This window comes from Antechinus flavipes, chromosome 4, assembly GCF_016432865.1.
Source record: "Antechinus flavipes isolate AdamAnt ecotype Samford, QLD, Australia chromosome 4, AdamAnt_v2, whole genome shotgun sequence".
Taxonomy (NCBI): Eukaryota; Metazoa; Chordata; class Mammalia; order Dasyuromorphia; family Dasyuridae; genus Antechinus; species Antechinus flavipes.
In genome coordinates, this window is record NC_067401.1 from 147,948,283 (window position 1) to 147,971,078 (window position 22,796).

Consider the following 22,796-nt stretch of genomic DNA (forward strand, 5'->3'; position numbering starts at 1 on the left):
CCAAATAAAAGAGTAAAAACTCTCTAATGCCTATCTTGCCTCAGTTTCTCCAGCTAATATTACATCCTCCCCTCCCCAAGACAGTAAACACTCTGATACAGGTTAAATATGTGCTTAAATTAAAAAAAAAATTTTTTTTAATTTATCAAAACCAATCAGACTCGGCATTATACGTAGAGTTTCCCAGTTCTATAGTCTCCTCCCTCGGCAAAGGGAGGGACGTGAATGGAAAATAATGCTTAAACATCATCAATTTACAGATGAGGGAATTGAAGGCAGCAAAGAGTAAGTCACATACCCCCGTAGCAGCCACCTGAATGAGATCCAGGCTCTCCAACCAGGGGCCCTCCCTAGAAATCCAAGGCCGGCTTGGGACACAGCAGGTAGGTCACTCGTGGGTAGTTGGAGCACCATCTGGTGGCCAAAGGCCACAACTGCTCAGTGAAGTCTCTCCTGGAGAAGTAGGGTACAAGTCTCTCTTCTAAACTTCTCTGCCCTATTCAGTAACCTCCAATGCTTTCCTATTCTCTCCCAAATCAAATAGATTGTAAATTGCTCATTCCAAGAGCATCTTTTCAGATGCTCTTCCCAATATGTTGTTGAGCCATTTCAATCATGTCTGATGCTTCATTGGCCCGTTGGAGGTTTTCTTGGCAAAGGTACTAGAGCGGTTTGCTAAGGGCTCCTCTAGCTCATTTTACAGATGAGGAAACTGAGGCACATAGGGTTAAGTGATTTGCTCAGGGTCACACAGCTAAGAAGTGTCTAAGGTTGGATTTGAACTCACGTCTCCTCGACTCCAAACCCAGCCCTTTAGTGCACTACTTTGCTGTTGCAGTAAGCCATGAAGTGAGGTATGGTTGAAGCTTTTCAGAAATAATCATCTGGAAGAGAAAGTCATTACCTGAGACACCTGGGTCCCAGGGAAGATATGGTCAGAAAATAGAACGATAATAAATGTTGACCAGATACTGTCTTTCTGCAGTTCCTTCTTTGTCAGGAGGCTTTCTTATTAAGGAAACTTAAGGAGAAGGAGACTTTGCGTTAGGTACTCTGATATTTCACCCATAGGCTTTGGAAAAAGTCTCTCCCTACTATGGGTGGCCAACAACTTAGGAAGGCTACACAGAATATACATCCTTGAAATACTGAGTATCCCAAAAGTCTTAGTGTAATTTAAAGCTTAAAGCTGCACTAAAACTTTGGGGACCTCATTTATAAACTTTTATCTATATACATACAAGTATATACATACACATATGTGTGTATATATATATATGATTTCTATATATATATAATTTCTATATGTATATGAAAGAATTATGTCTATGTAGGAATAATGTCTCAGAATTTTCTCTCCCCAAGAGACAGAAATGGGTGAGATGAAATGATGGGTCAGAGCCCAGGGTCTACTCAAAACTACTTTCTAGCTAAGGAATATGGAATAATAAAACCTCTTATCTGTTGCTCCTTATTTGTCTCCTGTAACTGACAATATCTTGGTAAAAGACATCTCATCTCAACATCAATATTATATGAAGATCAATTCTGATAAATCTGATTCTTTCCAAGAATGAGATGATTGAGAGCAGTTCCAATGATCTTGTGACAAAGAGAACCATCTACACCCAAAGAGACTGGGGGAACTGAGTGTGGATCACAGCATAACATCCTCACTTTTTGTTGTTGTTTGCTTGCATTTTCTTTTCTTTTCTTTTTTTTTTTCACTTGGGCATATCTATTTTTATTGTTATTGTATTTTAGCAAAGCTTCACAAAGGAATTTTAATACAGCACCAATATAAATTTACATAGTTTCTATTTTTCCTTCATATATTACAAAACAACTGAAGGTTTTTTTTTTTATTGTTGTTAAATATTAGAACGCATTCTGCAGTGAACATTGACTATAGATTGAGTTTTTTCTAATATTTTATTTTATTTTATAATAACTTTATATTGACAGAACCCATGCCAGAGTAATTTTTTTACAACATTATCCCTTGCACTCACTTCTGTTCCAATTTTTCCCCTCCCTCCCTCCACCCCCACCCACTGGCAAGCAGTCCTATATATGTTAGATATGTTTGCATTTTGTTTTCTTACTCATTTACTTTCCTTTTTGATTCTTTTTCTTGTGCAACAAAAGAATTGTATAAATATGTTTACACATATTGGATTTAACATGTATTTTAACATTTATAGCATATATTGGATTGCTTGCCATCTAGGGGAGAGGGTGGGGGGAAGGAGGGGAAAATCTGAAACACAAAGTTCTGCAAGGGTCAGTGTTGAAAAATTATCTGTGCATATGTTTTGAAAATGCAAAGCTTTAAAAAAAAATTTAAAAGACATTTCATCTCCTTACCTGAATGAAAAGACATCCTGGGTCCTCTTTTACCTGTACATAGGCCATTACCCAGCTGACTGAAGCCCCAAATTTTCATCTTTTAGCTCTCTCAAACTTTCTAATTGCCATATTCTCTCAAAATTTGTTCTGTCCATTTTTGTGTCAATAAAGTCTTTTGTTCCTATAAGAGAATCTCTTTGAATTATTTCAAATTAACTACAAACTATGACTCTCAAAAACTTCAGGAATATATAGAAATTATATAGAGAGAAATGTCTATAGAAGTAGACATTTCTATATTATATATATATTTATATGAAATATAGCTATATGTAGGAAATCTATATGAACACAAAATGACATAATATGTATAGAGAAAATGTTAGTTATTATTATTATTATAATTTAAATACTGGCTTCAGATAGAATTTCTCTGCTTTCCTGCCAGTGGGGCTCTCTCTCTCTCTGGCTACTAAGTCCGGACTTGCTCAGGGGGGTTCGCCAGTGTGAATACCATCTCTTGTTTGGAAGCCCCAGTAGGTGCAATTAATTCCAAAGAAATAATGGTGAAGCAAACCATCTACTTCTCGACAGAGAGGGGATGGATCCAAGATTGAGAATGAACATTTTCAGACCAGCCAGTGTGAGTATTTGTGTTTCTTGATTGTGTATATTTATTAAAAACACTTTGTATAAAATGTTTGTGGCAACCCTTTTTGTAGTGACAAGGAACTGGAAACTGAGTGGATGCTCATTAGCTAGAGAATGGATGAATAAATTGTGATATATGAATATTATGGGATATTACTGTTCTGTAAGAAATGACTAGCAGGATGATTTCAGAGAGGCCCAGAGACTGACATGAACTGATGCTGAGTGAAATGAGCAGAACCAGGAGATCATACACAGCAATGACAAGATTATACAATGATCAATTCTGATGCTTCTGGTTCTCTTCAACAATGAGATGATTTGGACTGGTTCCAATGATTTTATGATCAAGAGAGCCTACACCCAGAAAGAGAACTGTGGGAACTGAGTGTGGAATACAACATAGCATTTTCACTCTTTTTGTAGTTTGCTTGCATTTTATTTTCTTTCTCATTTTTTTTCCTTTTTGATCTGATTTTTCTTGTGCAGCAAGATAATTGTATAAATATGTATACACATATTGGATTTAACACATATTTTTTAACATGCTTAACATCACTTTCAGTGAAATATTATCATTTGTCATTTAGGAAAGGGAGTAGGGGCGGGAAATTTGAAATGGAAAGTTTTGCAAGGGTCAATGTTGAAAAATTATCCATACATATGTTTTGAAAATAAAAAGTTTTAATTAAAAAAAGCACTTTGCATAGTATTTTAATCTTTTTGTTGTTGTTGTTGTTTGCTTGGTTTTTTCCTTCTTTTTTTCTCTTTTGATTTGATTTTTCTTGGGTAGCATGATGAATGTGGAAATATGTTTAGAGGAATTGTACGTTTAACGTATATTGGATTTCTTGTTGTCTTGGGGAGGGGGAATAAGCAGAGAGAGGGAGAAAAATTTGGAACACAAGATTTTACAAAGGTGAATATTAAAAATTATCTTTGCATGTATCTGGAAAAATAAAATACTATTAAAAAATAAAAATACTAAAGTATAATTTTAAAATATAGTTTTTAATTTCTTTTGCCCTCAATTGGGGGTGAGGAGAATGGCCAGGCAAGAAAAAAAAGAAAAGAAAAGAAATGAAAGACACTGAGACATCCTTTTAAAAATGCCTTGAAATATGCAAAAATACTTGTAGCAATTCTTTTGTGTTGGAAAAGAACTAGAAACTGAGGGGATGCCTATCAATTGGGGAATGGCTGAACAAATTATGTTATGTGCATGTATAATGGCATACTAATGTGTTGTAAGAAATGAAGAGCAGTTTCAGAGAAACTTGGGAATCTCTTTATGATCTGAAGCAGAGTGAAATGAGCAGAACCAGGAAAACAATTTTTAAAAGGAACAATTCTGAACTCTAATCAATACAATGATCAGCTGTGATTCCGGAGCACAGATATTGCCGTTCAATCCCTGGGACAAAATATGCAGAATGATAGAGCCCACATAGGAATTTGTTTTATTTTTGTGTGGAGGGGTGTGTGTAGTGAAAATAAATGCTTGATAATTGAAAAAAAGTTGTTGTTTAATTTTTAAAAATGCATAGAAGGAAAGACAGAAAGAAGCCCAGAGAAGTAAAAAAGCTTTCAAACTTATTAAATTTATATCCTTAAAAAGAAAAGTAAGCTATTTAAAATAAAGCCTTGTTTCATAATTCTTTTTCTGTTCTCCTATGTACATGAAAAGATTTATTTGATGCTTGTTAAATTCAGAATAAAAATTAATACATTTTTAAAAGAAAGAAACAGGAATGGGTGACTCGGCACAACTTTTGTAAATGTTTTGCTGGAGTTATGAATATAGCCGTAAAGGAGCATCCTTCTCATCCTTTCTAACCTGAGTTTCACAGTCTCTGGGGCGATATGGAGCATTGTTACTTCAGAATAGCTCTATCCCAGGGGTAGAGGGCTGGGAGGCACAGAACTTGCATGTACCATACAGGGAAGGTCCCTGCAGGGAAGGAGGGAGGAGGAGTCAGATGCTCCTCTTCATTCTCCATGTCCTTTTCTCTATCCCCCCCTTCTCTGTCCTCCATGGGGATATCAGTCCTATCTAGGTACTGCTTTTGACTAGAACTATTAATTTCTCACACAGGCCACAGCCTAGCACTCTCATTAAAGAGGATCTGGAAAGGCTTTCCGAAAAAAGTGGGGTTTTAGCTGGTCACATGGAAAGACCAATTGGACAGTGAATACTTGGACTAAGCAGCGAGCTTGGGAGTCTTGGACTCTCTTTGGTTCATCAACTAATAAATCATCATGCATTCATTAAGTTCTTGCTATTTTCCAGGCACTGTGCTAAGCCTTGGAGATATAAAGAAAGGGAGAAATAAAGGCAAGTTCCTGCCTTCATGGAGTTTATATTCTCTTTCTTTTTTTTCCTATTGAAGGTTTTTATTTTCAAAATATATACTAGGATAATTTTTTCAACATTGATCTTTGAAAAACCTTGTGCTCCAGTTTTTCCCTCCTTTTCTCCTATTGTCTCCCCTAGATGGCATGTAATATGTTAAACATAGTAAAATATGTTAAAATCAATATATGCACATATATTTATACAGTTATTTTGCTGCACAAGAAAAATCAAATCAAATCAGAAAAAAATGAGGAAAAAACCAAAATGCAAACAAACAACAACAAAAAGAGTGAGAATGCTGTGTTGTGATCCACACTCAGTTCCCCACAGTCCTCTCTCTGGGTGTAGATGGTTCTCTTCATCACAAAATCATTGGAACAGGCCTGAATAATCTCATTGTTAGAAAGGGCCACATCCATCAGAATTGATCATTGTATAACCTTGTTGCAGTATATAATGATCTCCTGGTCCTGCTCATTTCACTTAGCATCAGTTCATGTAAGTCTCTCCAGGCCTCTCTGAAATCATCCTGCTGGTCATTTCTTACAGAACAATAATATTCCATAACATTCCTATACCACAATTTACCCAGCCATTCTCCAACTGATGTGCTTCCATTCAGTTTCCAGTTTCTAGCCACTACAAACAGGGCTGCCACAACCATTTTGGCACATATAGGTCCCTTTCCCTTCTTTAGTATCTCTTTGGGATATAAGCTCAGTGAAACACTGCTGGGTCAAAGGGTATGCACAGTTTGATAGCCCTTTGGGCATAGTTCCAAATTGCAGAGCTTATATTCTAATGTGGGTCAAAATTGTGGACTGAATACAGACTTACAGAGCCAGTTATTTTGATTGGATGGAGAGATCCCAGTTTGGGAAGTGACAGGCCCTCTATCTTTTCTCGAGGATTTTCCTTACCTCAAAAGACAGAAAGAGGGAAGATGATGAGTTAGAGCCCAGGGTCCACTCAAAACTGCCTATTTACCTAAGGAATGTGGAGCAGTAAAAGCTTCTAATTTGTCTCCTATAAAAGCCCCATCCTGACTTCTTGGCTTTTTGTAAAAGCTACAGCCTTGATTTTTCATCTGTTTCCTTCCCTAAATAACATAACCTAATAATAAAATAAAAATAAACATAATTTAAAAAATGACATAAATAAATAAATACTTTGCTAAAAGACATCCTGTCTTTTTACTTGAATGAAAAGACATCCTGGCTGCTCTCTTATCTGTACCTTGCTCTCTGCATGGAGGCTGTTTAGCCTGCAGACTGAAACTCCACATTTTCAGTATATGAAACTCTCTCAAACTTCTTCTAATTGCCAAACTCTCTTAGTTTTGTGTCTCTGGTGTATTTTGTGACTATAAGAGAATCTCTTTGAATTCTTTCAAATTAACTATGAACCATGACTCTGGAACACTTCAGAAGTATATAGTGTGAAGGGAGGTTCGACCTGGTGTCTAGTCCCAGTTCTAACCCTTTTAATTTAGAGTAAAACTCAGTAATATGTTTTAGGGCCTTTACTGACCTCATCAATAAAATTATTCCTGTTCTGGTATAAAGGCACGACAAGTATTGGATTCCTTGGATAAATAACTGGTGCTTCTAAGTTCCAGAGGTGCTAGAGAGGGGCAGCAGATGAAAATTAGCAGTCAGAGGGATGTCTCAAGCAGGGGTACCCACAATGTATGCTCTTTGCTCCTATTGTCCAATTTATAGACTTTTGAAAATACATTCCATAAAAGATAAGATGACTGGATTAATGGGAAGAGGATTAAAAGGGAGGGAAAAAGTGAGGAGAGAAAACTAAGCAGACTAAGTAGACAAAATAAGAGAGGGGTAGAAGTAAAGCAGAGGAGTCATCAGAGATAGAAAATTTTATATATATACATAATAATGATGATCATGAGTAGAATTTATTAGAAAAAAAGCAGAGGTAGCAATTATTTTCTGAAATTAAAGCTAAAATAGATTTAATCAAAAGAAAAAATAGGGAAACTACACTATATGTCAGCCATATTAATCAATTTTGTTTTGGACTATTTAAAACAATTAGTGTAAGGTTGGAATATTGCTGTGGTATAGGAGATGACAAGTTTGTAGATTTAGAAAAATATGGAAAGACTTGGACTTATGAAGGATGATGTTATCTACCATCAGAGAAACAGAAAACAAACAAGCATAATATGGCCTTATGGAGATGTACATGAATGTATCTATACAAATATATATATAATTATAGACATCGATGTATGTGTATGTATGCATATATGTATCTATATGTATATATATAAGAGTAAGACATGTACATAAATATACATACCTGTGCTTAATTGTGGTCTTCTTGGGAGAGATGGGAAGGAGAAAAGGGGGAAAACAATAAAACAAAAACAAAAAAACAAAAGAAAATTTGCAAGAAAGCTAAGAAAAAATGGACAGCTCTTAACACAATGTGTAATGTTTATTATAAAAGCTTTCTTAAAATGAAAATTTGTTGTCTCATATTTTGAATCCTATCATGTTCTACTGTACACATGGCAATTTTTTTTGTTTTTCTGTTTTTTTTAAACTTCGTTTTTTCCTTTTTATACTTTGCATTTAATTTTTAAATAAATAAATACATGGAAAACACATTCCATTCCAGGGCCAGAGTTAAGACAAATTGAGATTGTAGTTTAGTCAGCTAACAGTAATCACAGGCCATGGTTGCCAGGTGCTATGTCAAGTTTAAGGACTTCCCCTTTTCCTGTCCATCTCCTCAAGTGTATGTTAAACAATCCTAATTAGAAAGAATTGTATACTAACAAAGGGTGTTAAAGGTGTAAATGAGTGTAATACCAGTGCCTACATGTATGAGGGGGTGACATTAAGATTCAGAGCACATAGTTCTGCAAGCTCCTTCTCCTTCCCCTCCCTCCTTCTAGCACCCTGCAGACACAATAACTATCTTGGCCTTGGAATAGAAGAAGTTTGTTAAAAGTGCTCTGGGGAAAGCTGGGTTTGTTCCATATGAAAAAGAGATAGGTGGTATAGGAATATATTTATTTTTTTCACCACTTCATTTTTTAAAACAGTATTTTATTTTTCCAAATACATATAAAGATATTTTTCAACATCCATTTTTGTAAAATTTTGTGTTTCAAATTTTTCTCCTTTCCTCCTTCTCCCAAGACAGCAAGCAATAGGATATAGGTGCAATTCTTTTACACATATTTTTATATTTGTCATGTTATGCAAGAAAAATCAGATCAAAAGGGGAAAAAAAAACACAAGGAAAAAAAAAAAGCAAACAACAACAACAAAAAAGGTGAAAATACAATGCTTCAATCCACCTTCAGTTTCCATAGTTCTCTCTCTGGATTCAAATGACATTTTCCATGGGAAATTATATTTGTGACAGATTAGCTCAAATAGGTATGGTTTTGGTTTTGCCAACTTAATAGCTTAGACCTGGAAGTATTATTCTGATGGCCCATGGTGGGGAAGAGAATGAGGTTATGGACTTTTGATTAATATAGAAGAGTAAGACTTTTTTCTGAGAGGAATCTACAAGATTTAGGCTGTTCCATGTTTTTTCCTTGGGTTTTATCTTCTAGAAAGAGTGACAACCCTTACTGAAAGAGGGGAGCTGAAATTTAAGTTCTCATGGTCTTGGAGCCAGAGCTGAGATACCTTTATCTCATTCTTCCAGAGTGCAGCCTCTTCCATGCAGATTATGTGAGAGCCTCTTTTTCTCCTTTCTACCTCTTGGGAAATCAGGTGGCAGAAAGCAGGGAGAGAAGTGATTGCATGGGAGACAGCCAGGGAAAACACCCAGAATCAGAAGATAAGAGTGTGAGAAATATCAGAGTCCGGTGTTATTGTGTCACAGTTACAGGAGGGCAAGGAGTAAGAAGACTGGGAAGGTGTGACTCAGGCTGTGGAGTGGGAAGCTAGGTGGCGCGGTGACAGGCCTGGAATCAATCAGGAAGACTCTTCCTGAGATCAAAACTGGCCTTGTCTCTTTAACTGGAAAATGAGGATGATATTTGTAAAGTACTTAGTATAGTGTCAAACACATAGTAGAAGCTTAATAAATGCTGTTTCTTCTCTCTCTTTTTTTAAAAAAACAATAGCTTTTATTTCAAAATATATTCATTCTTGCAAAGCCTTGTGTTCCAAATTTTTCTTCTCCCTCCCTCTCTCCTCTCCCTTAACAAGTAATCCAATTTATGTTAAACACATGCAGTTCTTCTACACATATTTCTGCATTTATTGTGCTGCACAAGAAAAATCAGATCAAAAAGGAACAAAAAAATGAGAAAGAAAAACTAACAAACAAGCAAACAATAATAAATAAATAAATAAAAGTGAAAATACTGTGTTATGATCCAACATTCAGTCCCTGTAGTCCGCTCTCTGGACCCAGACTGCTCTTTCATCACAAGTCTATTGGAATTGGCCTGAATCACCTCATTGTTGAAAAGAAGCCCATCCATTTGGGTTGATCACATAATCTTGTTACGGTGTACAGTGTTTTCTTGGTTCTATTCACTTCACTTAACATCAGTTTATTTAAGTCTCTCCAGGGCTTTCTGAATTCAACAAATGCTGTTTCTTGTAGTTCAAAATGTCACAATAGATAAAATAACTCCCCCAAAAGTGGAAAAAAAAATAAAAATTAATGCTTGTTCTTTCCTTCCAATCTTAGTTCTGGAACCATGAATTATTATCAAAACGACTCTGCCATCCTAATATGGATATGTTTTGTATAATTTCGTATGTATAATGATATTGTATTTTTCTTTTTAATCTTCTCAGTGGTTGAGAGAGCTCATAGAGAGAAAAAACCTGGACCTAGAAGTAAAAATTAAATAAATAAACTACTGTCATTGCCTTTCTTTTGCCCTTCTTAGTATAAATTTAACTTCTTGAATAACATTGCCTCTTTGGCTATCACTCCCTTTGGTTTTCTCCCATTAGAATAAGGGCAGTTAGTTTTGTATTTAATGATAATAATAATAACATATATAAAATGTAATTTTTATATTCACACATATTCTACATTTACAGATTGGAATGCATATTACTATATGTAGATATGTATCTAGATACATATTTATATAGTTCTTATATATAGATATGTATTTAGATATATAGCTATATAGAGTTCCTCTACATAGATATGTACATACATATCTATATAGAGTTCCTGTATATACGCTGTATATTCCTTTGTTTCTGTATGTTCCTATGTGCATATTGCAATTCTCTCTTTCTATGTCTATGTCTGTGTATGTGCAATTTGTGTTGCTATAATGTCCCAGAAGGCTTAGTGCAACTTTTAAGCTTAAAATTGCAGTCAGATTTTTGTGACACCCAGTATATCAGGGCTATACAATATATCTTTTATTCTTCATATTCATATTATTATATGTTAATATATAGGATGATTTTGGGGATACTGCATCCTTTATACTTGTGCTGTTATATAGGCTAGTTTTTGGTATAGTACGCATATATTATTAGAAATAACTCTGGGGCAGCTAGTTGGATGGAGCAAAAACCCTGGTCATGAGGCCCTGAGTTCAAATTTTACCTCAGACACTTCCTAACTGTGACCCTGGGAAGTCACTTAACCCCAATTGCCAAAGAAAAAAAGACTCTCATCTCCATGGTCAATTTTCCTTATCTTTATCTGAGTTGATTCCATTCTTTAATTGTCGACGCCATATTTTGCACGTCTCGGGGAAGGCAAAGCCCGCCTTCCAACTTTTCGGGAAGTCCAGCCAGACTCTCCGCAGAGAAAGCTAGACCCACCCGCCGCCAACGCCATGCTGCGTTTGCAAAAAAGCAAGACTAGAGGAAGAGCAATTTTCAGGGCAAAACGGAACAAGCCCGGGACTTTAATGTCCCCGGGTCTCGGCTTCCTCCTCTATAAAACCGGGGGACTGGACTAGATGGTTCCCAGGGTCCTTTCTGATTACTGGAGCTAAGTCACGTCTCCACAAACACAGACGCGATCGTTTACTGGGGGCCCGATGGCGAAGATGAAGTTACGCATGCACGCGCCCGCCCGCACGTCTGTCTCGGGGGAGAAGCGGGGCGGAATTCGATTAGGGGGAGGAGCGTGAGCGCTTGCGGGATAGAATACAGACTAGCAGGGTTCAGATTCCCGGCCGTTTCGGGGGAGGGGCGGGGCTAGTGCTGCTTGGGGCGGGGCTGGTGCTGCTTGGAGCGAGGCCAGCTCGTGCGGGATCGAGAGCGCGGCGCTTTGGCTCCGCCCCATAGCATGCTGGCGTGATTGGAGTGGCTTGCCTTGCCCAGGTCCTGTTCGCTTCTGTTTGCGGCGGGGAGAGCACCATGCCTATTTCTCGGTACCCTGAGGTCCGTGGGGTCTTAGAAGAGGCCCGCGGGACCTTCCAGAAGGAGTTCGAATCTGAACCCACCCTGGCGGTGTCTGCCCCAGGCCGTGTCAACCTGATCGGGGAGCACACGGACTACAACGATGGCCTGGTGCTGCCCATGGTGAGGATCCCGGAGCTCAGGGGTGGTTGGGGGGAGGATACCTGTGAACCTTGCAGACCACTGCCCCTCCGACCCCCTTCTTTCCCCCGTCTTTTCTCTTAAAGTTTCTTAAGGAAAACTGCCGCCCCCCAGTTACTGTGGCTAGGGAAGGCGCTCTTGTGCGGGGGAACGCCGACTCCTCGTGCTAGGGGAAAAGCTCCTTCGGCGAATTGGGCGACGATCCCTCTTTGCATACAGTTTTGGTGTAGAGGAACTCTTGTGGGTGAGGGCCAGCTGGGCGAGTAACTGAGCTGGAATGGGATTGTGGCTTTCCCCCGCCATATCATTGGGAAGGAAGAAGAGAGATTTCCCGGGGAAATAGAAATTTGCAGGGGGAAAAATGTTTCGGGCTCCTACGGCCGAGCCTCTTCCCTCACTTTCTGTGGGCTTTTTTTTGGTTTTTTGAGGTTTTTTTTGCGCTGAGGCAATTGGGGTTAAGTGACTTGCCCAAGGTCACATGGCTAGGCAGTGTTAAGGTCCTCCTGAGTTCATGGCTCGCGCTCTATACACTGCGCCATCTAGCTGCCCCTCTGTGGGCTTTTTTTTTTTTTTTTTTTAAGAGGTCGGGATGAAATTCCTTCTGTCTCTGGATGCTAAGGGTCTTATACTTTAGAATAAAGTCATTATAAAAAGCTGAAGGGGGTTCGAGCAGGTTTCTGTTACGGGAGGGCATTTTATGTATATATATGTATAATGGCTGTATCTGTACTGCGCCATATTTTGCTAAGGCTTGGGGTTAAGTGATGTGCCCCGGGTCACACAGCTTGGAAGTGTTAAGGGTCCGAGATCAGATTTGAACTTAGACCTCCTGACTTCAGATCTGGTGCTCTTTCCTCTGCACCACCCAGCTGCCTCCGAGGCCTTTCTTTTATCGCTGGCTCGCTGGAATTCCTACCTTGCGGGTCCTGTATTTTAGAATAAAAATTTAAAGCCCCAAGGGATTTGAGCAGGCTTCTGTTGGGAGGCCTTTCTTTTATCTGAGGCTCTGTGGTGAGATAGATGTGACCTAGAAAGCCTTCCTAATCCAAGGTCTTTATGCTATCTCATGTTTAAAAAGGCACATGTGTAGGTTCAAGGTTATCCTCCCCATTCAAGAGATCTGGGCCCCTTTGCTCCTGCTCTCCCTCTGGCCTCTTCCGTTTGCAGTACCTGGAGCCCCTGCTTCATGGGGCAGAGTCCAGATCTGTGATTATTGTATCCTTTGGCCTCATCCCTGAAGACCCAGGAGAGGTGGGGGAGGGGGAAGGGTTAGAGCTTCCCCCATCAGTTCAGTGATTTTTAACTTTAAGTAAAATTTTAATGTTTCTGGGGACCAGTCGCTCCCCACCCCCATGTCCCATCAGGTTCCCATTTCAGCTGGGAATGCAGAAAAGTTTGGTGGAAGGGGGAATCTCAGGCTTGGGCTCCCTGGATTGTCTGTCTTTGGCACTCTTCCAGTTTTTAAACCCTCAGGAGGAGCTTAATGGAGACGGTGGGCTAAGGCTTCTCTGTTCTTTCTCCCTCACAGGCTCTGGAGCTGGTGACAGTGATGGTAGGAACTCCACGGACGGATGGGCTCATCTGTTGTGTGACAACCTCCGATAATGCTGATGAGCCAAAGCGGGTGGAGTTCCCAGTACCCACTGCAGAGAAGCCTCTGGAGCCCGGGGAGCCTCGTTGGGCCAACTATGTGAAGGGGGTGATACAGCATTACCTAGGTCTGCGGCTGGGAGGAAGGAGGGAGATGGTTCCCTTTGGACATTAGTTGTGAGACAACACAGTTCATAATGCCCACTTACTAGGCAGGGTGGGAGGTAGCTTTCCCAGATCCCAGTCCATTCTCCTCTCTAGGGACATGCAGTTCTTTTACATGCCAGTCACTATTACCTAATATCCCCTAATTCTTTCTCCCTAATTTTTTTCTCTAGCAACTGGTCCTCTCCCTGGCTTCAACGCAGTGGTGGCCAGCTCAGTGCCTCTGGGGGGTGGGCTGTCTAGTTCTGCATCTCTGGAAGTGGCCACTTATACCTTCTTGCAACAACTTCGCCCAGGTACCGTCAGGCCCCAGCTTCCCTGCCTTTTCTCACTAGGAACCCCCTAATTACTGGAGAAACCTTATTCTTACCTTGGCTCAAGGTTGGGGTTGGGAATCTTTGCCTGAGTTCCCCACTTTGGGGCTAGCTCTTCCCCTTACACCCCTTTTCCTGCCCTTCTCCCCTGGACCAACACTAGACAAGGGATCCCTAGGACCTCCTTCCTTGCTCCTGTGTACCTTACTTAGCCCCACTTTTCCCACTCCACCCATCTATGTGCCATAGACTCTAGGACAGCAACCGAGCGTGCCCAGGTGTGCCAGAAGGCAGAGCACACCTTTGCAGGGGTGCCCTGTGGCATCATGGACCAGATCATCACACTGTGCGGGCAGAAGGGCAACGCACTGCTCATTGATTGCAGGTCAGGGACTTTGTTCCTCTTCCACGCTCTGTCCTCCTGGCTTCCTCGCTGCTTTTCTCATTCTTGTGTTCTCACTGGGCCCCCAAAGGCCTATCGGTGACTTTTCCTCTGCCTCTAGGGCCAGATAGTGCCCCTTAAATGGGAAAAAAATGGCCTTTTTTTCTCCCCAGGTCCCTGGAGACGAGTCCTGTGCCTCTGTCAGACCCAGGGATTGTGTTTCTCATTGCCAACTCCAATGTCCGTCATTCCCTCGCTTCTTCCGAGTACCCTGTCCGGCGCAGTCAGTGCGAATCGGCTGCCAAGGCACTGGGCAAGAAGAGTTTGCGAGAAGTAGACATGGAGTATCTTGAGGGTAAGGACCAGGTGTTTTTGGGGAAAGGAGCTTCCCTCCTGAGCACCACTTACCCCTTGTCCTCCTGAGACCGCTTAGGGGCCCTTTTCCTAATTGCTGCTCAGACACTGGGGAAGGAGACTGGCTCCCTTCTTCAGGGTACCCCATGCACGTGAGGATTTGCTGAGTTCTATTTCCTCTTAGCTAAGAAGACGACATTGACCAAGGAGCAATATCGGCGGGCCCGGCACGTCGTGAGTGAGATTCAGCGCACCTCGGAAGCTGCTGTTGCTTTGAGCGCAAGTAACTACCAAGATTTTGGCCAACTCATGGTGGAAAGCCATAACTCACTCAGGTAGGATTGGGCGGCTTCCCACATCCAGCCTGGCTAGTTTCCCTGAGCCTGGGCTCTCCCTGGCTCCTTCTCCCAATCTCAGGTAACTTGTGCCTTTTCCAGGGATGACTTTGAGGTGAGCTGCCCTGAACTGGACCAATTGGTGATGCTGGCCCTCTCGGTACCTGGGGTGTATGGCAGTCGAATGACCGGAGGCGGCTTTGGTGGATGTACAATCACCCTCCTGGATGCTGAGGCAGTTTCCAGAACCGTGCAGCATATCCAGGTAGGTGGCCCTTTGGGGTTGGGGAAATGGAGAAGCAGGTTCTGGGCTCTTGTACTCAGGCCCATTTTCTTTTGCAGGAACACTACAAAGGGACTGTTACCTTTTACGTCTCAAAAGCAGGTAATGGAGCTAAAGTGCAGCCTCTGTGAAGAGTTCGACACCTCAGATCCAGGATGACCTTTCCCTGGGTGGGTGAATTAGGGCAGAAGCCATCTGTGTATGAACCATTAAATTGCAAATAAATGTCTACAACTTTGAGTGTTTTATGTTGGGAAAGCAATTGAGGGACGGGAGAGGGCATGCTATCAAATGATGGGCTCCTCTACTCCCAGGAGCCTGCCATCTTGTTGGGTCCTGAAGCCATGACGATGGAAGAACCAATTGGTAGCAAAAACATTTATTATTATTAAGTGGCAAGATGAAGATTAGAGGCCCCCCTCTAATCAGCTATTTGGTTACAGATTGAATTTGGAGCTGCAGGCCAGACCTGTTGGATAGTATTCTGTACCCTCATCTCCCCTCCCTCCCCCGGGAGTCTGTACCCCCACTTTGTCCCCTCGAGGATAATCAGGGTAGGGTTGGCAAAGAGCAATGATTCCCTCACTCTTTGGAAGTGCCATAGGCTGGTTTAGGGGAAAGAAGGAAGAACGGGGAGAGGTGCACTGGTGCCAGAGGACCTCTCATGTTTGGAAGAACTGGCGCTCGAGCTGCTTGGTCAGGGTCCCGCTAGACGTTAGTGTTCGGCTCACATATTCCTGCGTCACCTGACGAGTGAGGGAGCCTCCGGCCTCAAGCTGCTGGGTCCCTAGGACCAGTCCGTCTGCAGAGGACAAGTGGAGGTGGAGGTGAGTGCTCCCGGCCTCTCCCCTGTGCTTGCTGTGTCCCCCAGCCAGAAAGAACCAGGCCTGGCCAGGTGCAGCCCTCCCCCAGAGACCTGCCTCACCTGCTAAGAAGGGCTTGGTGATGCTAGAATGGGTTGCTGTGGTGATGCTGCTGTACTCTCTGGGAAACTGAGCCACCTCCTGCTGAAGCCCAAAGTGCCCTCCCAGCTGTGGAAAGGGACCTGGAATAGAGGCAGTGGGGGAGGTAAGAAGGGTATTTGGGGCTCAGCAGACCAGGCAGAGGGGCAGATCTGGGGGTGTTCTCGACCTACCTCCATTCTGAGATTCAATAGTGATGATGCCCTCACGCTCTGGCCCAAAACCTTGCGTTGTCTTTGCCTGGACTTTGAATTTGTAAGGCACGTTTTCACTCAGACCCGGCACTGTCAGCCGGTTCTCCAGGTGGTCGCCTTCCACCTGGAAGGTAGTGGATGGACCTGAAGAGAGAGGTGATCAAGAGCAAGGTTAGGAGCTCCTCCCCTTCTCAGATGTCCCCTCCTCTCCTATTCCCATTTCCTAGAATCCCTCCTTTTTCTCTTGAAGAGAGTATAAGTGTAGAAAAAGTTTGGGAATTTTGAAGCCATAGACAGCTACCTCCATGGGCCATCTCACAGGTCACCAGGTACCCCAGGATGTCCCCATTGGGTCGGCGAGGTCGTTCCCAGCTCATCTGCAGTGAATCCGGACTTAAGGCTGTGAATACCAAGGGACCTGGGGCACTGGGAGTGCTCAGAGTGAAGGGTGAACCTGAAGTGGGAAGGGGGTGAGATTCAATCAGTAAATAGAAAGGCGTAAGAGAGGGAGTAAGGAGTCATGCTTAGCCAAGCCCAAGTTAGCTTCCCAAGAAAAAATGGGGCAGGAAGGTCAGTCTCACCTGGCAGAGGAGAGAGTGGACTTTCGGGGTGCACCTGGGACTCAATGGTGATGACACCCTCACGCTCTGGACCCCAGCCTTCCTGGCTCTGGGCCCGGACCCGGAAGATGTAGGAGTGATTAGGCAGGAGGTCTTCCACGACCACAGAGGTCTGGTGAGGGTCATTGATGTGTAGCCTGTGCAGCTCACCTTGGAGAGGGAATGAACAAAGGGAGTGGGTCTCCACCTACTTTGGAATCCAAATCCAAGTGAGGGAATGTTTTCTTCCAGTCCTTTTCACTTTGTGACATGCTACCTAAAAGATGGAACCTAAGATTTTTATTTGTGAGCAAGTGGGTTGAAATTACTGGGGTGGTACTGGATCCAATGAGGATCCTTGAAATGCAAAATGAGAAGAAAAAGGAAAGAATAGTACTGGAAGAGGGAAAGGAAGACCAGAAACAGGTAGAAATGGGAAGGAATAGGGATGCCTTGGAGAATTTTTGGAGACCTTTTTCTGAAATCTGCAAATGAAGAATTCATTTCATTCTTCCCATAAATTTCTATGCTTAGCTCTGGGGCTTGCTGGTAGAAAGAAAAGTAAGGTGCAGTCTACTCTCATCACCATTTTGTTTTCTTTGTGGGTATTTGTGCCCAATCTGTGGCAGAGCATTCTAAGCTTGTGTTGGTCTGATCACACTGTAACTTGACTCTAACATTAGTGATGTCATTTTGGCTCTCTTGAGGAACAAAGGACAACCACCAGCCGGAGAACTTCATTAAAGCATTATGAAATCCAGGTTGAGAAATAAGGAGCTAATCTCACCATCTTTTGGCACATGCTCCCCAGAGCTGTACTGGGAGATTCTTAGAATTACAGAATTTCAACAGTTGTCAGTTCTGTCACATTCCCGACCAGGAGTCATGTAAAGTGAATATTTCCATGAGGAATCTTACTACCAAGGATTGTTATCTTGAATATTTCATTTTCTCATCTGATCCCAGCCCTTAGGGCTTCAGTAAAGTCCTCCAGAAAGTATCTGTTTATTGCCTGGCAACTTGTGGCCCAAATAGCCAGCCCTTTGATCTAGATTAGGAGCCATTAAATTTACTCTTTACCCCTCCTGTGTACACTCATATAGATCAGTCTGAGGCATTAAAATATATCCATCCTACACTTAACACTTCCTGGCTGTGTGACCCTGGGCAAGTCACTTAACCCCAATTGCCTCAGCAAAAAAAAAAAAAAAAAAAAAACTCCCCCAAAAGTCCATCCTATAGGGTGGCTCTAGGAGTCCGATAAGGTCCTGTTGGGGGACCCTTACCTCCACTCAGCAGCTGGTACTCCATGCTGTAGCCTTGCAGGGCCCGATCACATTGTGGCTCCTGCCAGCTTACTTTGAGGGATGTTGGTCCCAAGGCCGAGAATACCAGGCGGGTGGGGGTGTCAGGTACCCCAGACGGCAGACGGGATTCTGGAGGAAGGAAAAGTGGAGGGTAGAATGGGGAGTTGGGCAGGCAGGGAGTTTGGAGTCAGCTCCTATAAGAGGCCCCCTCATTGCCACGGTGGGCTAGGATCCTGAAAGCATCTTGCACCTGTGACCAGTCCAGGATGGCTCATTCGCCTAATTAATAACGCCTTCAAAAGGAATTGGAACTTGTGCTTGCCCACCAGTCTGTGACCCCTCCCTCTAGTCTGCTTTCCATAGTGGAACAACCACTAAGGAAGGCCCCCCACCCCTTCCTTAGGAAATAGCTATCAGAGTGTCATTAGGCTGGCAGCACAAGCAGGAAGTGAAGGGTTAGCTGCTCTGGTGGGCCCAGCGTGGAGTCTGCCAATGGAATGAGGGGTTGGAACAGGTAGCTGGGGCACAGCAGCCAGTGTGCTACAGGGCGGACCGCTGCGCCTCTACCTGGGCCCCAGCGTGCTGCTGGTCTGCTCAGAATTACAGAATCCTGAAAGCCACTGTAGGAATGGACACCCTTCACCCGGACTCGGTCCTTGGGCACAGAAACCCGAGCCCCGGGGGGCCTGCTCCCCCCATCTTCCTGAATGGGAGCCAGGCCTAAGATGGATAAAATGGAGAGAGTGAGTAGTTGGGGCAGTGTCCGGCCGCTGCGTCAGGCCTGTGGAAATCTAGAAAAACAGGATTAACAGGAGGACAGCCGGCGCCCACATGAGCGCTTGCCCCTCCCTCGCCCCGCGGTGCGTCCTGGTCACTCACCGTAGGAAGAGACGGAGGCCAGTGTGGAGTAGTCTCGGGGGAGGGTTGCCGAGTGCTCTGTGCGCGTCAGGGAATGGTAGTCTTGGGTGAGAGTGGAAGAAGTGCTTAGTATTCGGTGCTGTGGGTGGGGGCTCAGATGGGTGCCGTAGTTGGATGTGGTGGTGGTCATCCTGTGCAGTGAGTTGGCACTGCCCGGGAAAACGAAGTCCAGCCTCCCATTCAGTAAGTGCTCTGTGAAGGGAGGGCAGGGGACCATCAGGCAGTCCAGCTCGGGACTGGGAAAGGATTTCAGAACTCATTTGGCCCAGCCCTCCTGATTTTACTGATAAAGAAACTGAAGCCCCCCAATTTGCCCAGATTTGGCTCCACACTAGGGCGTCTTTCCCCTCCAGCAATGTCTCAGCCCAGTGTTTCACCTGGGTGAACTTCCAGGTTGTAAAAACCTAGAGCTGATTCAGGTCAGATTACTCTCACTGGGGCATGGGGGAAAGGACAGGGAAAAGCAGAGAACCAGATTCCTGAGAGTTTTTGCCCCAAATCCAGTTTTCCTGGAATTCTCTGACCTTCCCTAGAAACCTGTGGGGTTCTGATTTGCTTTGTGTTTTGGATAAATTCCCCTCCCAGGGAGCTGCTTCAGGCAGGCTGCACACTCTCCTCTGGCTGCTCCTGAACCATTCTGTGAAGCCCTGGAAAGAAGGCTTTCATTCGAGCAGAAAGGGTTGGCAGTGACTTCAGGGAAGTCTTGCCAGCCTCTGCCTTGGTAGCTCTGGGACTTAGAGATCAGCTCTTCTCGTGAGCCAGTCTTTGGTCTTCCCCCACACCAGCCCTGTTCCATCACCCAGAATACTGTGACCATTCTGTCTGGGGACAGGGAGTGGACGTGTGTGTACCAATGTTTTGTGGGTATGTGCGGGCGCTGCCAGCTGTGCCAGCTTGTCCATCACATTACAGTGTCAAGGGAAGAGGAAGTGGGGAAGCTGTTTAAGGAGCAAAAGTCATGTGTGCCTGACTCTCGGACAGCAGGGCAAGGGCTTCCTCTGTCACCTGCTGGGGGGTGGGGGGTCCCCCTTCGGGGAAGACTGTCTCCTGGGTTGCTATCATCCTGGGGCAGGATGAGCCCCTCAGCCTCAGAGGAGAGCCCGCTGCTGCTGGACAGGCGGGGGATGAATTCTGGGGGCAGCTGCCACGTGATCTGCCGGAAATTCAGGTTCTCCCCTGGCAGTGGCTCGAACTTCCAGCAGGAGCCTTGGGAACAATGAAGGGGCAGGTTGGCACTGCCCCCCGGGATGGAAATAGATCTGGATTGATAGAAGTGGCGACCTATAACTTTTTGTCAGAATTGGGTCAGAATTAGCTACCTGCAGTGGTTGGACAATTAGTATCCGAGTCATCCGCCCATCATTTGGAAGGAAAATGCAAGGGGTTTCTACATTTGATTGTTGATATGAAAGAAAAGGTCTTTTTTTGGCAATAACACCAAAAGGACCTTGCAAAAGGATAGACAAAGAGGGTAAAAGATTGAGAGTGTTTTCTCCTCTGTTTGGGACCAGAGTCCTGGAATATTGTAGCTGTGGGAGTGAAGAAATAGGCCAAGAGGGAAATTACATAGTCACACAGCTAATTATTATTAGAGTTGGGACTGGAATTCTCTATCCCAAACTGGGGCTCTCCACCATTGAACCCCAGTTTCTTAAAACAGATCAGCCATCTTCTTTGGCTCAAATCCCTCCCCATAAAGCTAAGCAATGCTTATGGAATCTCCTTACAAGGCCAGAGGAAGTTGAGGGTGGTCCTGCATATTGGCAATAGCACTTTATTCTCTTAAAAATCTTTTCAAATCTATTTTTCCCCATGTGGTAGACAGGAGAAATGTTACAGACGTTGGAATCCTCCCAGAGATAAAAGTGATCCTATTTAGAAAGGGGTTAGAAGTGATGTCAAGGGTGGATCTTTTTGCCACTTTTGGCAGACAGGAACAAAGGGACAAGAGGAAGGCAAAAAAAGAAAGAAAAATGTGTCTATGGCAGTGAGACTGAGAGTTGTCTCAGATCCTGCTAGGAATAAAAGACTGGCTCCACTCCCGAGGCTCCCAGAGCCCTCCCCGCTAAGAGCCTGGACAGGTGTCCTGTTGGAACTGGAGACAAGTTGGGAAGTCTGTTTTCCTGCCAGCTAGGGCAGAGGGACTTTTGCTATGTTTCCCTCAGATCCTCCTGCTTTGGCTACTGGTGAATCTGAGGGTGACAGGCAGGTGTTCTCCCTGAATGAATCCCAGGGTCCTTCTACCGGTCCCTTCAGGCTATGTGTGCTTCCTCTGTTTCCAAACACAGCCCACTGTCCGTTTACGGGATGGGGTACTCTGGTCCCATGACAGCTCATGAGGGGTTGGAAGAATGACCAAAAATCAGGCGCTGTCCTCCCAGTTCTGCCATCCGTCTGCCCTCCTTTGTCTAAGAGTCTCCCCACTGGGATCTCCCCCTCCCCGCCCTTTCCTTCCAAGCTCAACGTACCTGTGTCGTCAGAGACACTGGGTCTCTGGCTGCTGGCAGGGGAACGCAGAACATCATCGCTGTACATGAGGAAGCTGTCGTAATCTTCCCCACCTTGGGCGTCCACGATGGGGATGTCTGGGATGATGGGGACTAGGGATGGGAGGGGGGAGAAGTAAGCGGGGTCCATCCTGCTATCCCTTTCTCCCTCTTGGCCTCCCGACCTAGGCCATCTACTCACTGGACATGGGCCGTTTGGGTTGGGTGGCAAGATTGATGATGGCTTCTCTCTCTGGCCCCCAGCCTGCCCCATTGCGGGCCTTTACTGTATAGCGATAGGGCTGTGATTCTCGAAGGTTCTCAATCAACAATGTCCGCTTCTTGGGTGTATCCACCAGTACTTTTTTCATGGGCCCGATGGGTTCTAGGACAAGAAAGAGAACATCATGCTTTGAATCTTGTCTTAGTTCTTTTTTTATTAATTAAAAAAAATTTTTTTTGGTCTTAGTTCTAACATAGACTAATTAGGGGACCTCAAAAAAGTAATTTCAGCTCTTTGGATGTCCATTTCCTCCTATATGGTAATGGAGTGAATAAATGCTGATTTTGCAAAAAATATCTCCTTCCCTTTCCTTCACATATCCTATGTGTATTGTCTTTCCTCATTTGAATGTAAGTTCCTTCGGAGCAGGGGTTATCGTATTTGTATTTATATATACTTAGCGTAGCGCCAAATACATAGGAAGCACTTAATAAATGCTTGTTCTGTCTGTTTCTATATATGTATCTATCCATCTATCTATATTTGTTTGTCTATTAGGAATAGATAGAATTAAGTTCTATATAGTGAATATATAATAGTGAAGATAGAATTAAATTGGATTAAAAATCAATATAAAAACAAAGGGCACTTGATTACAGTCACTCAGTTTTTACTTGATTCATGAATTTGCATGATATCCTTGTGTAGGGACCAGGCTAAGTAATCTTCTCTGCCAAAGCAAACACTTGATGCATTCATCACATCATCTATACAATTTCATACCAGCTTCCTTATGGCTTT

The 22,796-nt window shown here is 43.5% G+C and overlaps 2 protein-coding genes across 3 annotated transcripts in view; one reads left to right on the forward strand and one right to left on the reverse strand.

Moving 5' to 3' along the window:
• The first annotated feature begins 11,588 nt into the window (after nt 1-11,588).
• GALK1 (galactokinase 1) lies at nt 11,589-15,540 on the forward strand. The gene is made up of 8 exons (XM_051995073.1): nt 11,589-11,865; nt 13,412-13,601; nt 13,812-13,934; nt 14,202-14,337; nt 14,508-14,689; nt 14,873-15,023; nt 15,126-15,288; nt 15,366-15,540. Exons 1-8 carry the CDS (start codon nt 11,701-11,703, stop codon nt 15,435-15,437), a joined length of 1,182 nt encoding a protein of 393 aa, XP_051851033.1. The 5' UTR covers nt 11,589-11,700; the 3' UTR covers nt 15,438-15,540.
• A 129-nt stretch (nt 15,541-15,669) lies between these two features.
• Nucleotides 15,670-22,796, reverse strand: part of ITGB4 (integrin subunit beta 4) — a 47,621-nt gene continuing 40,494 nt past the window's right edge. The window contains exons 31-40 of one of the 2 annotated variants that reach the window (XM_051995071.1): nt 21,975-22,157; nt 21,755-21,886; nt 20,292-20,492; nt 19,248-19,478; nt 18,348-18,497; nt 17,044-17,232; nt 16,764-16,916; nt 16,442-16,606; nt 16,232-16,351; nt 15,670-16,108 (exon numbers count right to left, since the gene is read on the reverse strand). In XM_051995071.1, the coding sequence (XP_051851031.1) occupies nt 15,969-16,108; nt 16,232-16,351; nt 16,442-16,606; nt 16,764-16,916; nt 17,044-17,232; nt 18,348-18,497; nt 19,248-19,478; nt 20,292-20,492; nt 21,755-21,886; nt 21,975-22,157 (1,664 nt within the window). In that variant the 3' untranslated portion in view covers nt 15,670-15,968. The remainder of the gene's footprint in view (nt 16,109-16,231; nt 16,352-16,441; nt 16,607-16,763; nt 16,917-17,043; nt 17,233-18,347; nt 18,498-19,247; nt 19,479-20,291; nt 20,493-21,754; nt 21,887-21,974; nt 22,158-22,796) is intronic. The other variant, XM_051995072.1, reaches the window with a different exon arrangement.